This window comes from Pituophis catenifer, unplaced genomic scaffold, assembly GCF_029215685.1.
Source record: "Pituophis catenifer annectens isolate HBS135680 unplaced genomic scaffold, rPitCat1.0.hap2 SCAF_8, whole genome shotgun sequence".
NCBI classification, from domain to species: Eukaryota; Metazoa; Chordata; class Lepidosauria; order Squamata; family Colubridae; genus Pituophis; species Pituophis catenifer.
Window position 1 is genome coordinate 69,241,486 of NW_027256888.1, and position 20,368 is coordinate 69,261,853.

The 20,368-nt window shown below is 41.0% G+C and overlaps 1 protein-coding gene across 2 annotated transcripts in view; it reads left to right on the forward strand.

The window, feature by feature from the left end:
• The window catches only part of SNCA (synuclein alpha), a 50,818-nt gene that overhangs the window by 23,818 nt on the left and 6,632 nt on the right, over positions 1–20,368 (forward strand). The window contains exon 4 of one of the 2 annotated variants that reach the window (XM_070948695.1): positions 5,162–5,183. The exons of the other annotated variant lie outside the window; for it this stretch is intronic. Within the exon in view, the coding sequence (XP_070804796.1) occupies positions 5,162–5,183 (22 nt within the window). The remainder of the gene's footprint in view (positions 1–5,161; positions 5,184–20,368) is intronic. 2 annotated transcript variants of the gene reach the window in all.

The following is a 20,368-nucleotide window of genomic DNA, read 5'->3' on the forward strand; positions in this document are numbered from 1 at the left end:
GTTATTTTTTACTAAAGTAGTTTGATTGAAAACTATTTCTTTTTGCTCTGAAATTTACTTGTTTGAACCAAGCAAAATTAATCCTCAATACTTCAGTTTCGGTCTGCTTACTCAATCTGTTAGTGAAATTGAAATAGGGTTCAGTGTTCAAACTCTGGAGAGAGAAGACCATCTGAAGAAACTTAAAAGCAAGTCATAAAAAGAAGACCAAATGTGTGTTCATCAAAACTTACTATCTGGAAGCTCTGCAGAGAATTATAACCTGAAGCTGCATGCTGAGACCAGAATGGTGTGCTGGTGCAGAACTTAGACTCATTTCAAGCCTCTTTTTCAATCACTGAAGCTTACAGGGTAATTTTTGGCCAGTCACACATTCTTAGTCACACATAAATCAAAGAATGTGGTTGTGAGGAAAACGTTGGAAGAAGGCGCCTTGAACTACTGAACAACAGGCAGGATGTAAATCTAACCGTCAAATCCAATGTACACTTAATTAGGCTAATTCCGATTTAATGGCAATTAATATGGCTAGGTCCATGCTATAAATTTCATGGTAGAGATCTTGAAATCTTGATAGATCAAATTCCTCAAGTCCATAGCTATGTAAAGAAATATATATTTCTTCCCTGCCTGGAAATTTATCTGAGATCAATTTGTTTGGGTAGCAGTGTTTATATCTGTTCTTTTGATTCAGCTTTCTACAACATGATGCCCAGATGTATTGGTACTTCAGCTCTCAGAATCCACAGCCTATATGATTAATTCTGGAAGTTTTGCTCAAACTATGTCTCAAGCAGGGGTGAAATGCTCCCAGTTTGGACCGGATCACCCAATCCAATAGCGATGGCGGTGAGTGGTTCAGAGAACCGGTAGCAAAAATCCCTGCGCCCCCCACCACCATGCCCAGCTGAGCCGCGTGATCATTAGAGGCTGTTTTTTTTTACTTTTAAAAGCATTTTTTCTACAACCTCTTCCGCCAAAAAAATGCTTTTAAAAGTAAAAAAAAAGCCTCTGATGATTGCACGGCTAAGCTGGGATCATCAGAGGCTTTTAAAAGCATTTTTTCTGCAACCTCTTCAGTCAAAGAGGTTGTAAAAAAAAACATGCCTTTAAAAGCCTCTGGCGATCCCAGCTGAGTTGCCTGATCGTTAGAGGCTTCTAAAAGCATTTTTTTCTGCAACCTCTTCAATCGAAGAGGTTGTAGAAAAAATGCTTTAAAAAAAAAAAGTTGGCCACGCCCACCCAGTCACATTACCCCACACACACACCAAGCCACGCCACAGAACCGGTAGTAACAAATTTTAGATTTCACCCCTGGTCTGAAGGGATTGAAGGGTTCAAAAGGCTGTTCTGATACTTTATTTTTGCATCAACTGAAGGTGCTAATATCTAGGGCATAATTGCAGTTTTATCAGCAAAGGTTTGGGGAAGGGGTGAACAAACCTTTTAAAAATGATTAAAAATCTAGTTGTGAAGTACATTCTCAATTAGACCATTCTAACTTGCAGTGGTGCTGAATAAGTGCTACCTGCATCTAGTCCTCAAAGAACTGACCATCACAATGTCCCCACAGTCACATAGTGGTCATCTGCAATCTTCTATTTTTTTTATTTATTTATTTCATCAAGCATGTATTAGATAACATATATAAGTATAGACATAATTATGAATACATGAGATGGATACAAATTTTATTTTTATTTTATTTTATTTTTATTTTATTTCATCAAGCATGTATTTTATGACAGATACAAGTGTAAACATAATTATAAATACATGAAAAGGATACGAATAAAAGAAAACATTAGGAAGGGGACGGTAGGCATGCTGGTGCACCTATGCACGCCCCTTACAGACCTCTTAGGAATGGGGTGAAGTCGGCAGTAGACAGTCTAAGGTTAAAGTTGTGGGGGTTTGGGGAAGAAACCACAGAGTCAGGTAGTGCATTACAGGCATTGACCATTCTGTTACTGAAGTCATATTTTCTGCAATTGAGTTTGGAATGGTTTACCTTAAGTTTGTATCTATTGTTTGCTCATGTATTGTTGTGGTTGAAGCTGAAGTAGTCATTGACAGCTAGGACATTGTAGCAGATGATTTTATATACTACACTTAGATCAGAACGAAGGCAGCGTAGTTCTAAGTTGTCTAAGCCCAAAATTTCAAGTGTGGTGGCATAAGGTATTCTATTGCGGGTAGAGGAATGGAGGACTCTTCTCGTGAAATATCTCTGGACTCTCTCAATTGTATTAATGTCCGATATGCAATGCGGGTTCCAAACAGATGAGCTGTATTCAAAATTGGTCTAGCAAATGTTTTGTTAGTAATACAATGCTCTAGTTAGTAGTACAATATTACCAGAGAAGAACCGGTTCGGTGACGGCATATCATCACCGCTACTGGCTCGGGAGAACCGGGCCGAACCGGGAGGAACCCAACACTGCCCTCAGTCCTTTTTTCCTGCTTTGAAAACTACCTGAATAACTAGTCAAACTATTCTCCAAAACTAAAGGCAGGACAAGAAGCAATGGATGGACACTAATCAAGGAGAGAGACAACCTAAAACCAAGGAGAAATTTCCTGACAGCGAGAAGAAGAAATCAGTGGAATAGCTTGCTTCCAGAAATTTTGGGTGCTCCATCACTGGAGGCTTTTAAGAAGAGATTGGACAGCCATTTTTCTGAAATAGCATAGGGTCTCTTGATCGAGCAGGAGGTTGGATTAGAGGACCTCCAAGGCTCTTTCCAGCTCTGTTATTCTTGATTTCTCACTCTGTAAAATTATTTCCCCAGCTGTAGAAAAGAGAAACCCAACAATTAAAAGCAGCAGTGCTATAGCCTCACATCAGCTGTATTCAGGCACTTCCTTTCATTGCAAACTGTAAATTGGATTAGTAATGATAGTTTTTTAGAACTTTGTTCTCTTTCTTCTTGATTCTACAGAGCAAGAAGTGTAAAACCATAGCCCTGCACCCATTCCTATGAAATACTCTTTTAGCATTGACAATACAGTGGTTTGGTAATCTTAACGTACACAGATCCTTTCCATAATGCATAGCAGTGATGCCTGTGAAGCAATGCTAATTGTTAAAATCATATTTGCCTCTTAACCTTCATGTTCTTTCCATAAATTGTGTGTTTTGCATCTTTGCTCCATGACAAAATGCAAATTGCCCTGCAGGGTCACTCATTTATTAGTCAGGCTAAATTGTATGCCTTATCATTTGCTTAGGCTTGTCACTTTATCACAATTGGACAATTATTTATAGTCCAACGTTTCTCTGCCTAAATCAGGGAAACAGCCCATATCTATCATCCTTAGATAATATGGCTGCAGTACAACACTATGTGTTTTATCAAGACCAGAGGTGAAATGCTCCTGGTTCAGCCCGGTTCAGCCAAACCGGTAGCGATGACGGCCGGTGGTTCGAAGAACCAGTAGCGATGGCAGCTCAAGGCTCCGTCCACCCACCCAGTCATCGTTATTTCCTGGTTTTAACTAGGAAGTAACCTGTTTTTTACCCTCTGTGCATGCGCAGAAGGGTTTGCGCATGCGCAGAAGGGTTTGTGCATGCGCAGAGGGTTGGTGAATGCATTTAATGTGCACATGTGCATGAGCGAAGCTAGCGCATGTGGGGGGCGCATGCACTTCCGAACCAGTAGGGAAGGTAAGTAGATTACACCCCTGATCAAGACTGAAATATTATTAGGCACTGCCAAACATATCTTCTTCTGTAACAACAGCTTGAGACAAAAGGGAAGGATGAAGATATTTGGAAAATAATTTATTCCAACTATAGAGACTCTTGGATGAACCCATTGATTTGTTTCTTTGACTGCAAGATTATGAATAGTTCACACATCATGGAAGGAAGTGAGAAGAGAATAACACAGGTTCTGGTTAATATATTTCATGAACTCCTGATAGTTTAGCTTTGGTTTAACACAATGGATAATCCAGCCATAGTGGTTGATACCTCATTCATAAAATGCTGGCTGGGGAATTCTGGGAGTTGAAGTCCACACATCTTAAAACTGCTAAAATGAACAAACCCTGTTCTAACCTGATGTGCTAATAAACTGGAGGGGTAATATACTGTATTTAAAATGAACAGTCAAGTCTTATGACCATGACTGCTCATATATTGCTAAGGTTGAGAATCACTTTCTTACATGGTGTCTGAACCAGTCACTCCTTCCCTCTTCCCTATGTTATTTATATTTTTATGCCATGATTTAATTAATATCATGGTTTAAAATAGCAACAGAGCTGTGGTGGTGCACTGGTTAGAATGCAGTACTGCAGACTACTTCTGCTGACTGACTGCTGTCAGTCGAGGTTGACTCAGCTCGAGGTTGACTCAGCCTTCCATCCTTCCGAGGTCGGTAAAATAAGGAGCCAGATTGTTGGGGGCAATAGGCTGATTCTGTAAACCACTTAGAGAGGGCTGTAAAGCACTGTGAAGCGGTATATAAGTCTAGGTGCTATTGTTATTTCTAACAGCTGCAGAAGCCATTATAGATTTGGACTACAGAAGAAAAAGTCTGCTCAACCTTCCCCACATGGTTGTCTCTTGTATGTCTCAGTGGACTCAGAGGTGGTATTCAGCTGGTTCATACTGGTTCGGGCAAATTGGTAGTGGCGACTGCCTCCCCACCTGCCCAGACATAATGCTGTCCTATTTAGCCATGTTTTTGAGGCCAGGCACATGCTCAGAAGGCACACACACAAGTAAAGCACATGCACGGAAGGCCAGGTGAAGCAAGCATCCATACGTGCAGCGAACCAGCGTTAAGCATATGTGGAACCCATTGCTGGGTGGACTATAGTTCTCATCATTCTCAATCAGCTTGGACCAGGGATGGGTTCTACTTATCTTTACTACAGTTCGCACATGAGCAGAAGCATGCACAGATCATTCTTTATGACATCCGGGCGGGTGGGCAGAGCCTCCTGCCACTTTTACCACCGGTTTGGAAGAACCGGACAGAACCGGGTGCAACCCACCACTGGCTTGGACACATGAACCCTAACAAGGCCTTTTAGAGACGGGTGGAGGGGCTTATTTCACTAGGATTTGCCAATTCGCTTATTTCCCCCAAGAACAGTTTTAAACCTTAAACCTGAATAGCATAGAACAAATAAAGCAAATTAAGGATAGAATTATGAAGGTGTTACGGAGAGTACTTGCATGGAAGGACAATCAGGACCAAGAGTTCCTAAATGCAATAAAGCTTGAGCATAACTTTGCTATATATCTGGAGTTTTCTGATTAAAGTTACAAGTAAGAAGCATGTGATTTCCACATCTGACTAATCTATTCAGCAAGGGGAAACTGGGAATACTAGCTTTATGTGTCAAGTATAATAAAAGGAATAAAGGAGTAAAAAAAAAAGGTGCTAAGACTCTATAGCAGAATCAGAATAAATATAAAATGGGAAATTGTCAAGCGCCAGGGAAATCAGGAGATTCAGGCAATTCAGATGAGTGTAAAGATTTATTGCAAGCTTAAGCTGTCTACAACAGCAGCCCCCAGCCTTTTGGGCACCAGAGATTGGTTCCATGGAGAGAGGTTTTTCCACGGACTGGAGGAGGCATGGTTTCATGTGCTGCTGCATCCAGCAGATGGGTCTTCACTTGTTTCCGTGGCCCGATTTCTGGCATGCCATAGACCATTGCCGGTCCACAGACCAGGGGTTGGGGAATCCCTGCTCTACAAGAATCTGGCCAACTAACAGTCAAGGGAAATGAGCAGGAGATAAGAAAGGCATTCAGAGAGGGCTGGACTTAGATCTCTTGCAGGCATATAGGGACTTGTGACTTATGACCCCCTTCCTCGGGCTCAACCTGGTCTACTTACCTTTACTACCGGTTCGCAACGGGGCCGCACATGCGCAGAAGCTTCCTGATGACGTTGGGGTCAATGGGCGGAGCCTCCCACCGGTTTTACTACCAGTTCTATAGAACCGGTCCGAACTGGGGGCAACCCACCACTGCATCTCCTACAGAAATCTTGTTAAATGATATTACGGTTGCTAACTTGCAAAGGTTACTCTTCTGTAAGTACCAGTAGTTCTTGACTAATTACCACAGTTGAGCCCAAAATTTCTGTTGCTAACGAGACCATTGTCAAAAGTGAGTCTTGCCCCATTTTATGACCTTTCTTGCCAGACTTATTAAGTGAATGACTGCAGTTGTTAAGTAAATGACTGCAGTGGTTAAATTAGTAATATGGTTGTTAAGTGAGTCTGGCTTCTCCATTGACTGTGCTCATCAAAAGGATGCAAAAAGGTGATCGCATCAAAAAGGGACACTGCAACTGTCATAAATATGAAACCGGTTGACAAGAATCTGAATTTTGATTACGTGACTATGGGTATGTTGCAACAGCTGTTAACTGTGGAAAAAAGTCAGGGTTTTTTTCAGTGCTGTTGTAACTTTGAATGGTCACTAAACAAATGAGCCTTGGTAGTACAGTGGTCTAAAGCACCCTGTTATTAAGACCAGCTGCCTGCAATTACTGCAGGTTCGAATCTCACCAGACTCAAGGTTGACTCAGCCTTCCATCCTTTCTAAGGTAGATAAATTGAGGACCCAGTTGTGGGGGCAATAAGCTGACTTTGTATAAATATAGAAAAGGATGAAGGCTATTGCTTAACGCATTGTAAGCCGCCCTGAGTCTCCGGAGAAGGGCGGCATATAAATCATTTTTTTAAAAAAAATGGTTGTAAGTCAAGCATTATCTGCAATGAAGGCAATGTACAGATCAGAGGTGAGTTTCAACAGGTTCTGACCAGTTCTGGAGAACTGGTAGCAGAAATTTTGTGTAGTTCGGAGAACCAGTAAATACCACCTCTGACTGGCCCCACCCCCATCTATTCTCTGCCTCCCAGCTTATCGGGAGGAAATGGGGATTTTGTAGTAACCTTTCCCTGGAGTGGGGTGGGAATGGAGATTTTACAGTATCCTTCCCCTGCCACACCCCCCAAGCCACACTCACAGAATCGGTAGTAAAAAAAAATTGAAACCCACCACTGCTACAGATACTTGAGAGCTATGAGAGAGGTCCTTGAAGCAACAAAGGGAAATTTAGTGCTTCATGTGGCATATCCAGAACAAGGATTCTTTTTTAAACTCCATCCATAGCTCTAGACCAAGCAACATGGAGAATAGACTAGAAAATCGATGAAAGGTCTTTGCTATCAGTTTGTTTTTTTCCACCAGGCAGAGATAAGGGTACCATCAAAAGAGGATTGTGTCAGCCAATATTTTAGGTGGCAGATTCTCCTTTGGGCTACTACAGAGAGGCACCCTAATTCTATCTTAAAGGAAAGTATTTGGGATTTGCAATAGAACACTAATATTAACTAGCTTCAAAGTAAAACAATGCAAAGCTGAGCACTGAACAACAAAAAGCTCAGAACTTTTCTCTTTAAATAGCTTGATTGCAGCAGAAACCAAAATATTCCCACTGCAGCTGGCAAAATGTAATAATTGCATTTACAGCCTTTTGAACCCAATCTGTGACCTCATAATTTTGATGTGTCCAGAGAATAGAGGAATGGATGGGACTAGCTAAGTATTTGGACATCTGTACCTGCTTGATTTGAAAACCATTAATTTCTCTCTCATACTGCCTATGTCTCTTAGCAATTTCATTTTGGAGTTATTTAATTTCAGTCCCTTGGCCTGACATTATTTTCCTGATACCTGGATGGAATGACAAAGGCTACCTTAGATCAAAGAAAAAATTGTCATATCATTTGTGTAAAGAAGCACGAAGTTAAAACGTGACTTAGCGCAGGAGGTAAAATTGACATTTTGAGAGAGTCTGTATGAGTCCATTAGCACAGATGTTTATTGGAGGGGACTAAGACTACAATCTTGTTTATCCTACTTTTGCATTGGTATTGGGTGTGAAGGTGCCATTGGTGTCAGAGTCCCATTTAATTTGTATAAAGGCATCCTTCTGAATTTGAAATAAGCTTTTCCCACACAGTGACCGTTTCCTGCTTCTATAAAGCCATAAAGTTCTGGTTCTTTCAACTGATTCTGGAGTAAGTGATCTGTTGCATGATGGAAGATGGATGTATGACAGGGGTGGGTTCTACTTACCTTTACTACCAGTTCGCAATGGGGCCACGTGCTCTTCGGCACATGTGCAGAAGCGTTCTGATAACGTCGGGGTCAGTGGGCGGAGCTTCCCGCCAGTTTTACTGCCGGTTCTATAGAACCACTGTGAACCTGGGGCAACCCACCACTGATGTTGGAGATGACCAGGCTGAGCCCAAGGGAGGGGTCAAACATGTTATAAGTCACGAATCCCTGCGTGCCCGCAAGAAATTTAACCCCAGCCTACTTTGAATGCCTCTCCACATTTCCCTTAACAGCCAGTTCAGTGGTTAAATTCAAATATTTTTACTACCGGTTCTGTGGGCATGGCTTGGTGGCATGGTGTGGCTTGGTGGGTGTGGCTTGGTGAGCATGGCAGGGGAAGGATACTGCAAAATCCCCATTCCCACACCACTTTGGGCCAGCCAGAGGTGTCATTTGCCAGTTCTCCAAACTACTCAAAATTTCCGCTACCAGTTCTACGAACTACTCAATATTTGCTCTACCGGTTCTCCAGAACCTGTCAGAACCTGCTGGATTTCACCCCTGAGACAGTTGATCAGATTCTTGTAGAGAGCTTAAACTTGGCAATAAATTTTTATACTCATTTGGACTGCCTGAATCTCCTGGGAAGCTTGGCATGTTTGTGTTATTTCTCCTCTTCAATATAATTTTTTACTGATTCCATTCCATTGTTTTTAGCTATTTTTACTTGATTGTGATATTAGATACTTAGGGTTGTGTTGGGATTGAAATGGCATATATTAATGGGTTAATAACAGTGGTGGGTTGCTCCCAGTTCTATCTGATTCTATAGAACCGGTAGTAAAACCGGCGGGAGGCTCTGCCGACCCGCCACGACGTCATCATGGTTGATCTGTGCATGCACAGAAGCATGCACTCCCGCTGCAAACCGGTAGTAAAGGTAAGTAGAACCCACCCCGGTTAATAAGTACTATATTGTTCCATGTGCATGGAGTCAAAATGATATTTGTTGAATGTGGTTCCATAACACTCAAGATAAGCGATCCAAGATAGGTGTCATGGCAATTTTGTGGTTTTTAGTTTTAGTTTTATGAAGCATAACTGCTCTAAAAAGTTTACTGAGCTAGCAAGAGATGCTTGTAAAACCATTGTGAAAGTACACACCAGGCCGTTCTAAACATATTCCATCATTGTTCAAACAATTTGAACGTTTGAGAGCACTTATATCAATCATAAATAGGGGCGGCCGATAAATCTCCTTTATATGTGGAGCAACATAGCTAATTTCAGTTCTGTAATAGCTCCAATTATCTCTTAAAAGCTAGTGTTTTGGCATAATTCTGGACAGCTTGTCAGTATTCATTAACTTAGTCGCAGATGTTACTTGGGTGGAGAGAAAGCTATGGTTATTATCCTTAGGTTGCCCCGATCATACTTGTGATCTGGGAAGCTTGATTTATTCTTCCTTCATGTCTGCAGTTTTGATTGATGAAACATGAAATAGTCCTTTTGGTTCAGTAATGCTATTACATTATTAATAGGGACCTAGGGAATGATATTTGGTTATTTAAAGCTATAGAAGCCATCTCCTAAATTACCTGAGAGTCATTGCTAATAATTGTATTTTCATGTTGGTTGCAGCTTCTTGTCGGGGAAATTGTACATGCTAGGAGTTGTTGTGAACGGTTCCTGCTGTCAGAGAGGAACTGGAAACAAAATTTGCAATTGAGAAGTCAGGATTAAAATGTTCAGCAAAGATATTTCCTGATCTGATCAGTGGTGGGTTTCAAATTTTTTTACTACCGGTTCTGTGGGCGTGGCTTGGTGGGCGCGGCAGGGGAAGGATACTGTAAAATCTCCATTCCCACCCCACTCCAGGGGAAGGTTACTGCAAAACCCCCATTTCCTCCCAATCAGCTGGGCGTTGGGAGGCAGAGAAAAGATGGGGGCAGGGCCAGTCAGAATTTTTACTACCGGTTCTCCGAACTACTCAGAATATCCACTACCAGTTCTCCAGAACTGGTCAGAACCTGCTGAAACCCACCTCTGGATCTGTTAGATTCTGTACAATGCAATCAGAGGTTCAGTCCTGTTTCATTTATGTCCCAGAAGAGAAGGTTTTGTTTCGTTTGCTTTTGATAATTTTTTCCCAAAATTTAAAAAATTCATATATTGCTCATAAGAATAAGGAGAATTAAGCTTGTCAATTGAAAGGTCGACAGTTCAGCGGTTCGAATCCCTAGTGCTGTGTAACGGGGTGAGCTCTCATTACTTGTCCTAGCTTCTGCCAACCTAGCAGTTCAAAAGCATGTAAAAAATGCAAGTATAAAAATAGGGACCACCTTTGGTGGGAAAGAAACAGCATTCCATGTGCCTTTGGTATTTAGTCATGCAGGCCACATGACCACGGAGAAGTCTTTGGACAGCGCTGGCTCTTTGGCTTTGAAATGGTGATAAGCACTGTCCCCTAGAGTTGGGAACAACTAGCACATATGTGCGAGGCGAACCTTTACCTTAACCAGCATAGCTGCAACTATGAATGTGCTGTTTCAAAAAATTAATAAATGCAGAGATTATTCACTTGTTTACTCACTGCATTGAGTGTCTGTTATGTTTTACCAATATTAGAGACCCTCTGAATTCTAATAATCAGCACAGGTACTTTTCTCCAATTGTGTGTTGAATTTTCTTCCAACGGATATACTATAAATTTTGAAGAAGCTCTCACTAGGTAGAGGGTGGTGTATGTAAAATACTTTTGGAAGTAATTGAGAAAGAAGCTAATAATGTCAATAACCGCAGGGAAACCACTTCAGAAACAAGATTTTTTCCTTAGAAATAGTGCAGGTTTAAACAAATATGCGGTAGTCTGGCTGTTTTCTAATAGATGTAGCTGTTCTAATTTATCATGGGATGGAACAGAAAGCCTTGTTCCACTTTGCTGTGCTTTCTGTCACATTTATATTATCTCGATCAGGGGTCTCCAACCTTGGCAACATTAAGACTTGTGGACTTCAACTCCCAGAATTCCTCAGCCAGCTTTGCAAAGAGATTAACATTGGAAATGTTAGGGGACTCCTGGAAGGGGCGAGGAGGGGTGGGGTGGAGCCAACCAGCAATTTAATTATCAGTTTGCCCGAACCGGCCTGAACCAGCTGAATCCCACCACTGGTTCTGCTGCAGCTACACTTCAGCCAACACCCTCACAGCTGGCTGCTCAGAGCCATCAATCAACTCAGCTCTTGACGTGCCAGGAACTGGTTCATCCTCCCCAAGCTGACAGCTAGAGAGGTATCTGGGGAAGGTCTGGGGAAGTTATCAGAAGGTCAGCTGGAGTTGTCAACTGGTCTCTTAGTCAAAGTCGAGGTGAGCCAAGGTGGCACAGTGGTTAGAGTGTAGTACTGCAGCTTCTTCAGCTGACTGCTAGTTCAGCAGATCAGCGGATCAATTCTCACCGGCTCAAGGTTGACTCAGCCTTCCATCCTTCTGAGGTGGGTAAAATGAGGACCCCGATTGTTGGGGACAATATGCTATTTAGTATACTGTCTTTGGTGTAAGCCGCCCAGAGTCCTTGGAGAGTGGGCGGCATAGAAATATGACTAATAAATAAAATAAATAAATAACTCCACCACCTTAACTGTCATGCTACAATGAACCTTGTTTTTCCTCTGCTCATTGTCTTGCAAGGAATTCTCTAGAAATTCCAGAAGCAATTGTTACTAAATTTTGGAGAAGGAGACCCCCCCTTTTTTTTTGAGGAGAAGGCTATCACTGAACATGTATTATTTCCCATGTAAAAAGCAGGTTTTGTTTTCAGACAATTGCCAGAATTTCATCAGATTCTAGCCATTTTGTGAAATTTCATAGAACTTGAAGAAGATTACAGAAATTGGCTTATTTGTCAATTAAGCCAATTATTTTTTAAAATGTCTTTAAAAGAGAGGTTGTGTATTGTGGATTGGACAGCTCTGCTGTCTCCATTAGAGAAATTCTGGCATTTAAAAAAAAAAATTAGGATCCAGGGTTCCTAACCAACCAATGTTTTTAACTCGGTCCTAAACAACTCTGCCATTGTTCAAATCTACCATTCTGTTATGCTATCAGAGGTAGGGAACTATGGGCCTTTCATGACTTTTGGACTTCAGCTCCCAGAATTCCTGAGCCAGCCACTCTGGTTCAGGAATTCTGGGAGTTGAAGTCCATAAATCATAAAAGGGCATTAGTTCCCTACCCCTGTTCTATATGATACTTTCAGCCATTTACATCACTCAAAAACAAAACCAGATACAAAATTGGGAGACTAATATGCAATTTTGAAAAAAAAAGAAAATACTATTTAGATGTAAATACTCTTGCAATTTTTAATCCTTAAAAATTGGTAATGAATGCTTCATGTGTTGGACTGTTAATCATGCCTGGCAGCATGAAACACGGGTGTTGCTGGTGACATTAATAAATGTATAATCAAGCATACAGTACTCCGCTGTGTGGCCCAATTTAGCTCAGTTTACAGCCTCTTTCTCTGCAAAAAAACTGCCTCCCATTAATCATAGAGAAGCACAATTACAAATAATAGCAAATAACATTCAGGCAGATGGGGCACGTCAGGCAATATTAGCCTTTTGGAAATGCATTTCTATTAATGTTTTGTCCTGCTTTTTTCCCCCCCAGTGATCTTGGTCTGAGATAGACAGAGAGAAAAACTGCTGGTATATTCTAGGTTATGGTAATAATCCAGTCATGTGTGAAAGTTAGTTCACACCAAGTATGGTAGGTTTTCCTCTCTCCTTCCTGCCTCCAACCCACTGCTGAGAAGAGATGAGAAGTGTATATTTATATTTTGAATTCAATTTCTATCAGGGTTATTCCAGAGGCTAATTATATTTTGCCTTCAAATATAATCTGGTCTCTGAGCACTTGATTTAGTGTGTTGTATGAATTTTGTAAATTGTAACTTACTATTTAACATGAGGGTAGCAAAGCAGTCAATTATTACTTTTTTGATATCACGGCTATCCATACTAGGGCTAAATGTGTATGAGCCCAGATTTGCAGCTTATCAAACCATGGTTTTATAAATGAACTCAATCCTGAACCCAGGCAAACCAATTCCGGATTGCTTCCTCTATCACACATGTGTCAAACTCAATTGCATCATGTGATGTATCGTAATTTTTTTGCCTTCGCAGAGGCAGGGTGGCTGTGGCCTGCGTATGACACATCTGAATAGAGTAGAGTAGAGTAGAGTAGAGTAGAGCAGAGCAGAGCAGAGCAGAGCAGAGCAGAGCAGAGCAGAACAGAACAGAACAGAACAGAACAGAATAGAATAGAATTCTTTATTGGCCAAGTGTGATTGGACACACAAGGAATTTGTCTGGCTCGGGAGCCACCAGTTTGACAGGCTTGCTCTATCAGGATTAAGATCAACCTTGCTCAACTTTGATGTATTTTGACTGTATGCAGATATTTAGCACCAGCTGGGAATTTTATAACTGCCTAAATTGGCTGGCTGTTTTTTTCTTCAGCAGGAACTTTGTAGTTTAGCCTGAGAAGATTTTCTCCAATCTCATACTCTGTAGTTATTTTGGAGTAAAAACTGCAGATTTCCCAGTCAGTGTAGTCACTGGTAGCTGGAATGCTAAGGGATGTAATTTCACCATAGTAAGAAGTTATAGTTTCAGACTAAGGTCTGATTTTTATTCATATAAAAACAAGGAACTGAGGTTCATTAGAAGATGGAAACAAAGACTGAGCTGGACAAAGAAGAGGAGGCAAGGAGTCCCAAAACAATGGCCTTTTGCACAAAGGTGAAGCTTTTTTACCAAATGTAATGAGAAAAGTTTCATATTACCTCAATTTAAAATAAGCCCTGTCCATTCCAAATTCTTTGGTTTAGTTCTAGTGACCGGCAATGCAATCTTAATGGTTTTTATGCTCAGTGGCATTTTCACCTATTTATAAGTATATCAGTAGAGAAAGCACATGATAAAGGTGTTGGACATTTTTAGACATTGTGGTGTTGCAGATTCTGGGATATGAGCTTTACAGACCTCTCTCTCTTAAAACTAGACCTGGACTGGAAGTTAAATTAGAATATGAGGCAGTTAGAATCTGATGTGTGACACTCAAAGCACAACCGAACATCTAATTTGTCCCTATTGGAAGATGTAATGAAATGGCCTCATTAAGTAAGGTCTGAACTTGTCGCTGCATCAAGGTGTTAAATATTTCAGTGCATACCAGGAAGCCACGACTGGAGATAGGACATTATTATAAACTCTGCAAGGAAAATAGCTTTCTATTAAATTCTCAGGAGAAATTATTTATTTATTTTTATTTATTTTTAAATTTATATACCGCCCTTCTCCCTGAGGACTCAGGGCGGTGTACAGCCAGAATTAAAAAACATGAAATACAAATATTAAAAACAATTAAAATATATATAAATTTGGCCCAAAATTAAAAATACAAACCAATTAAAACATTTAAAATTTCTTCTTAAACCAGCCCGGCTTGTTGGAAAAAGTGGGTTTTAAGGGCATGGCGGAAGGCACTAAGGTCTTGGATTCTCCTTATCTCTGGGGGCAACTGATTCCAGAGGGTAGGTGCCCCCACAGAGAAATTATGCTAGTTCTTCTGATCTCATGACAGAAGAAATGGCATCTTCTCTTTCCATGTAACTTCTTATTTAAAGCAATTTGTTATTAGCTTTTTGCTGCCATAGATTTCTTAAGAAATGCACACTATTGTGAGGATGTAATAAAAAGGATTATCCCATGTCTGGAATTTCTCAAGACAAATCTAGTTTTAGAACATCCCATCCTGCTGGAATCTTTAAAAAGCTAAAAGTTCAGGGATGCTTTCATTTTGAAAGATTACAACACTTAACATTTTGAAAGGTACAACACTTAATGATAGTCATAGGGAACAAATAAGCAATCCAATCATATTAGGAAACAGTCAATATAAATCTTAAGGATACCAGCAACAAGGTTACAGTCATACAGTCATCAGTGGGAGGAGATGGGTGATAGGAACGATGAGAAGATTAATAGTAGTGCAGACTTAGTAAATAGTTTGACAGTGTTGATGGAATTATTTGTTTAGCGGAGTGATGGCATTCGGGAAAAAACTGTTCTTGTATCTAGTTGTGAAATGCTCTATAGTGTCGTTTTTAGGGTAGGAGTTGAAACAATGTATGTCCAGGATGCGAGGGGTCTGTAAATATTTTCACAGCCCTCTTTTTGACTCATGCAGTATACAGGTCCTAAATGGAAGGCAAGTTGGTAGCAATTGTTTTTTCTGCAGTTCTAGTTATCCTCTGAAGTCTGTGTCTGTCTTGTTGGGTTGCAGAACCAAACCAGTTATAAAGGTACAGATGACAGACTCAATAATTTCTCTGTAGAACTGTATCAGCAGCTCCTTAGAGGCTATAGTAGCTTTGAAGATAGAAAAAGTTGAGGAGATAGTGATTGAAGGAAAAGCAAACCATAAGCAAGAAGAAACAGTGCCATACTATGCTACTCCTGATTGACTGTGCTACTACTAAGAGGAAAGGCAGGTGAGTAGCCATAATGGTTGCTGTGAGCAGACCTGCCTTTGTTTTTCTCCTTCGTGCCAAGGTGGGGCACCTCTATAAAGGGGAACAGTCCACATTGCCCCTTACATATCCAAGCTTTCCTCTTTCTTTTTTTACATGCATCCCCCACTCTTCCTTCCTTACCACCTCCCATGTTCCTGTTCTTAGTTGTTGTTTTTTGCATCCTGTTCTTTCTTTCTCTTTGCTTCTTTCTTCACTCAGAATAAAGTTTGAAAAGGCTAACCCATGTAAAAATGTATTCTATTTTTTTCCACAATATTAAGCAATATTCATTAAATAGCTATGATCGACAATATCCAAAGAGTCAAGATCTGGATTTTAATTCTGTACTAGGGAAGTTAAATTACGGTCAGATTCAGCAGGTAAAAACACACAGGTGAATGTGCATACAATCTGATGCTCTCCCTCAACCCTCCATCAAAACATTGGGTCTGCAACATCCAGAATTGTATTGCCAAGTTAAGGACAGTTTCATAAATAATGCCGTGCACAAACATAATGAACTATAAGCTGGGATTCAAGAAAAAGTTCAGATGATTTGCAGAAGAAGGGTCTAAACCAGGGGTGTCAAACTGGCGGCCTGCGGGCTGGATGCGTCATGCATAGGCCACGCCCACCCCAGGTCTGCGAAGGGGAAAAACATCACGAAACGTCACACAATGACAACGTGATGTGGCGTGTGGTCTAAACTATGTTAGAAGAGGGGGCGTAAGGTCTGCACCCATAAACCGATGTTCCAGACCTAATTATTCTGTGAAAGCTTTCATTCTTGTGATCTGCATTGCTTCACTTTTAACCAGGAGTGAAATGCTCCCAGTTCGGACCAGATCGCCCAATCTGGTAGCAATGGCAGCGGGTTGTTCCGAGAATCGGTAGCAAAAATCCCTGCCCCCCCGCATGCCCAGTTGAGCTGCACGATCATCAGAGGCTTTTTTTTTTTACTTTTAAAAACATTTTTTCTACAATCTCTTCCTGCGAAAAAATGCTTTTAAAAGTAAAAAAAAAAAGCCTCTGATGATCGCGCGGTTTTCTGCAACCTCTTGGCCGAAGAGGTGGTTAAAAAATGCTTTGAAAACTCTCTGACAATCCCAGCTGAGTTGCCTGATCGTCAGAGAGGCTTTTTAAAGCATTTTTTAAAAAGCCTCTCTGATGATCCCAGCTGAGTTGCTGATGGTCAGAGGCTTTTCAAAGTATTAGAAAAAATGCTTTGAAAAGTTTTTTTTAAAAAAAGTTGGCCACGCCCACCCAGTCACATTACCACCACCACCAGCAAGCCACGCCCACAGAACTGATAGTAACAAATTTTACATTTCACCCCTGCTTTTGACAGAAAAGGATCAAAGCTTGTATGTGCAACCTCATATATAGCGTAGCCACATTAACATATTAACTGCTATGCTTGGGAAGATATGGATCTGTATTCTTTCAGTGCACCAAAAAAAATGGTTCCTAAGAGATCAGTGTCAAGTAGATGAAACTTCAGTCTTGATCACTTGGTTTCTGGAAGGCAGGAGGGAGTCGTCTCTCTCCCCAAGATTTAGCACAAAGTCATATATATGTTCCTGCTGAGTTCCAGCTGACTGGTTGGGTCAGAAAGGAATGTGCTGTATGCTGGTGCAGTCTTCTATATCTTTTAAGAACTTTGTGTGTTGTCCTAATGACCGGAAGCATCTTGCACAGTTTTAGCTGATGTGTCTGCTACACCCAGAAATACTACAGCCATAGTGATTTGTGTTCTAAATAGAAGGTTGTTCTGTGTGAGACAACTCTAGGACATGATTTGGAAACTCATAGACTGTAGACTAGATAGTTGTAGTCCTCGATTTACAGCTACAATCGAACCCAAAATTTCTGTTGCTAAGTGAGACATTTGTTAAGTGAGTTTTGCCCCATTTTACGATCTTGCTTGCCACCATTGTTAAATGAATCACCTCCGTTCTTAAGTTAGAAGCACAGTTGTTAAGTGACTCTGACTTCCTCGTTGACTTTGCTTGTCAAAAGATCAGAAAAGGTGACCACATGACACTGCAACCGTCATACGTATGAGTCAGTTGCCAAGCTTCTGAATTTTGATCACATTTGATCACCATGGTGATGCTGCAACATCACCATTTTTCACACAACATGGTGACGTTGTGTGAAAAATGGTCACAAGTCATTTTTTTCAGTGCCGTAACTTTGAAGGGGCGCTAAATGAAGTCAAGGACGTAAGTCAAGGACTACCTGTACTTAATGTCTATCAAGAATCATATCACACCAGTCCTGAAAAGTGCACAGTATTTGCACACTATTCATTGTTGGACCAATTTAGAGCAGCATGTTCCTCTGCAAGTCATAAATTATCTAAAAATTGGGTATCCAAACTTCCCCATCTACCAGCAGCTCTTTTGACATTTCTGCCTCTAGCTATAACCAAGCTAATGCATGAAGCATTTATGACTTGATGATGGCCACTGAAGCAAGTAGGAGTTCTCATTTCATTGTTTTTTTCCACTGATGGTCGTAATGGTTTTTATTGATGGTTTTTGTTGCTGATTTCATGCTGTTACTAAGAACGTGGTGTGAATGGAAATAAACATAAAATAGTAGATAAGCATGATGCAATTCCTGCTTGTTTGGTGGACAGAAAAAAACATTTCTATATGTTTATGGCTTATACGAATTAACACGTGCAGCCACTTGAAGATGAGAACTTCTAAGGCCATCAAGGTTAATTGGAGATTCAATCTTAGAATACTCCTTTATATGGTAGGGAAAAAAACCACAGCATATTGGAAAGAAAATTTGTTGCTAAGTGCTAGTTTTAATAATCTGTCAAAATCTATTTTGTGCAGTTTTTCAGTTATTTCAAATGTAATGGAAATGGATGGCTATTTTGTATGGGACTGAGAATATTTAATTGAACCTTTCATTGGTAGATGTCTATGGAGATTCTCAGTCATCCAGGTCATGGTTGTCCCAAAGGTGCTTTTTCAAGAAGCAACTGGACTTTCTGGTTTTTCTTTGAAGATGTTTCACTTCTCATCCAAGAAGCTTCTGCAGCTCTGACTGGTTGGTGGAGAATGGAACATATGTGCAACATATATACACACTTCAAACCCAAGAATACACTAAGGCAGAAGCTTGTTCACCTCAAGGATAAAGTTCCCAGACACAAACTGAGCAACATGGTATATGCAGTACATTGCAATGAGCCAAGAAAGATCTGTAGATTGGGGAAACAAAACAACCACTTCATAAAGGCATGGCACAGCATAGGAGAACAAACCCATCAAGAGTAGATTCAGCAGTCCATCTGCATTTAAAAGACAAAGGCCACTCTTTTGAAGAGAGCAAAGTCCACATTTTGGACAGAGAGGACTGCTGGTTTGAAAGAGAGGTCAAAGAGGCCATCTATGTCAAAATTGAACGGTCCTCTCTCAACAGAGGGGGAGGGATACGGCATCATCTATCTCCAATCTACAATACAGTCCTTTCAATAGTTTAAAGAAGGCTCCACACCCATTTGCACCCCTAAGATGACCCTAATGACACAGATAAACCTCCAGGTGGCCTTAATGATTTGCTAAAATAATGCAAATGACCAGCTGTCTGCAAGGAGTATAAATCCTTCCATTCCCCACCATTCAGTCAGAGCTGAAGAAGCTTCTTGGATGAGAAGCAAAATATCTTCATAAGAAAAACCAGAAGGTCCAGTTGCCTCTTGAAGAAGCACCTTTGGGACTTTCATTGATAGGATGTCAAATGCATTGACCAGGCATACAGTGTAATCAAAGGGAATTTCTGTGTGACTAGACTCTGTTTTGCTATGCTACCTACCCGGTAACAATCTGCAACCCCCACCTAATGTCTATGTTTGAATTTAAATCTCAAAAGTGTGGAGGAAGACCTCCCATTGGGATTTTACAGATCAGAAAACTGGGTGAACTCGGAAGTCTGCAGTGTGAAAAAGGAATGTCTAATTGAAAACACCCACTCTTTAACATCACAAACATGAAACCAGAGCAAAATCATCCCTAAATGAAATTTGAAAGCAAATTGGATAGAAAGATTGGAAAACCAGAAACAGAAACATGCTTTTTACAACCTTGCAAACGTGGAACAAGAGTTACACGTTTTAGGCTTTTAGGTGGCTTTTACTGTAGGCCAGTGGTGGGTTCCTCCCGGTTCGGTCCAGTTCGGCCCAGCCGGTAGCGGTGACGATATGACATCACCGAACCGGTTCTCCCCCCCCCCCCCGCCCTCCCACCCCTCTACCCACCCACGTTATTCTTACCTTTTATTTGGTCCCACCCCCAATCTATTGCTGCCTCCTGAGTCCCAGCTGATGACTAGAGGGAAAAAACCTGTTTAAACTCTTGCCGCGGGGCTTCAAAGGGCCACCCTACAGCTGATCAGTGTTAAAAGCAAACAAATGAGTCGGGTCGTAAGTGCGAGGACTGGTCGTAAGTGCGAGGACCTTCCAGAAATGACTGCCCAGCTAGCCACGCCCAGCTAGTCACATGACCTCCAAGCCACACCCACAAAATAAGCCACACCCACAGAACCGGTAGTAAAAAAAATTAGAACCCACCCCTGCTGTAGGCATGTGAATGCTCAGATATTTGGAGTGCCACAAAGAAGAGGGAGTCAAGCTATTCTCCAAAGCACCTGAGGGCAGGACAAGAAGCA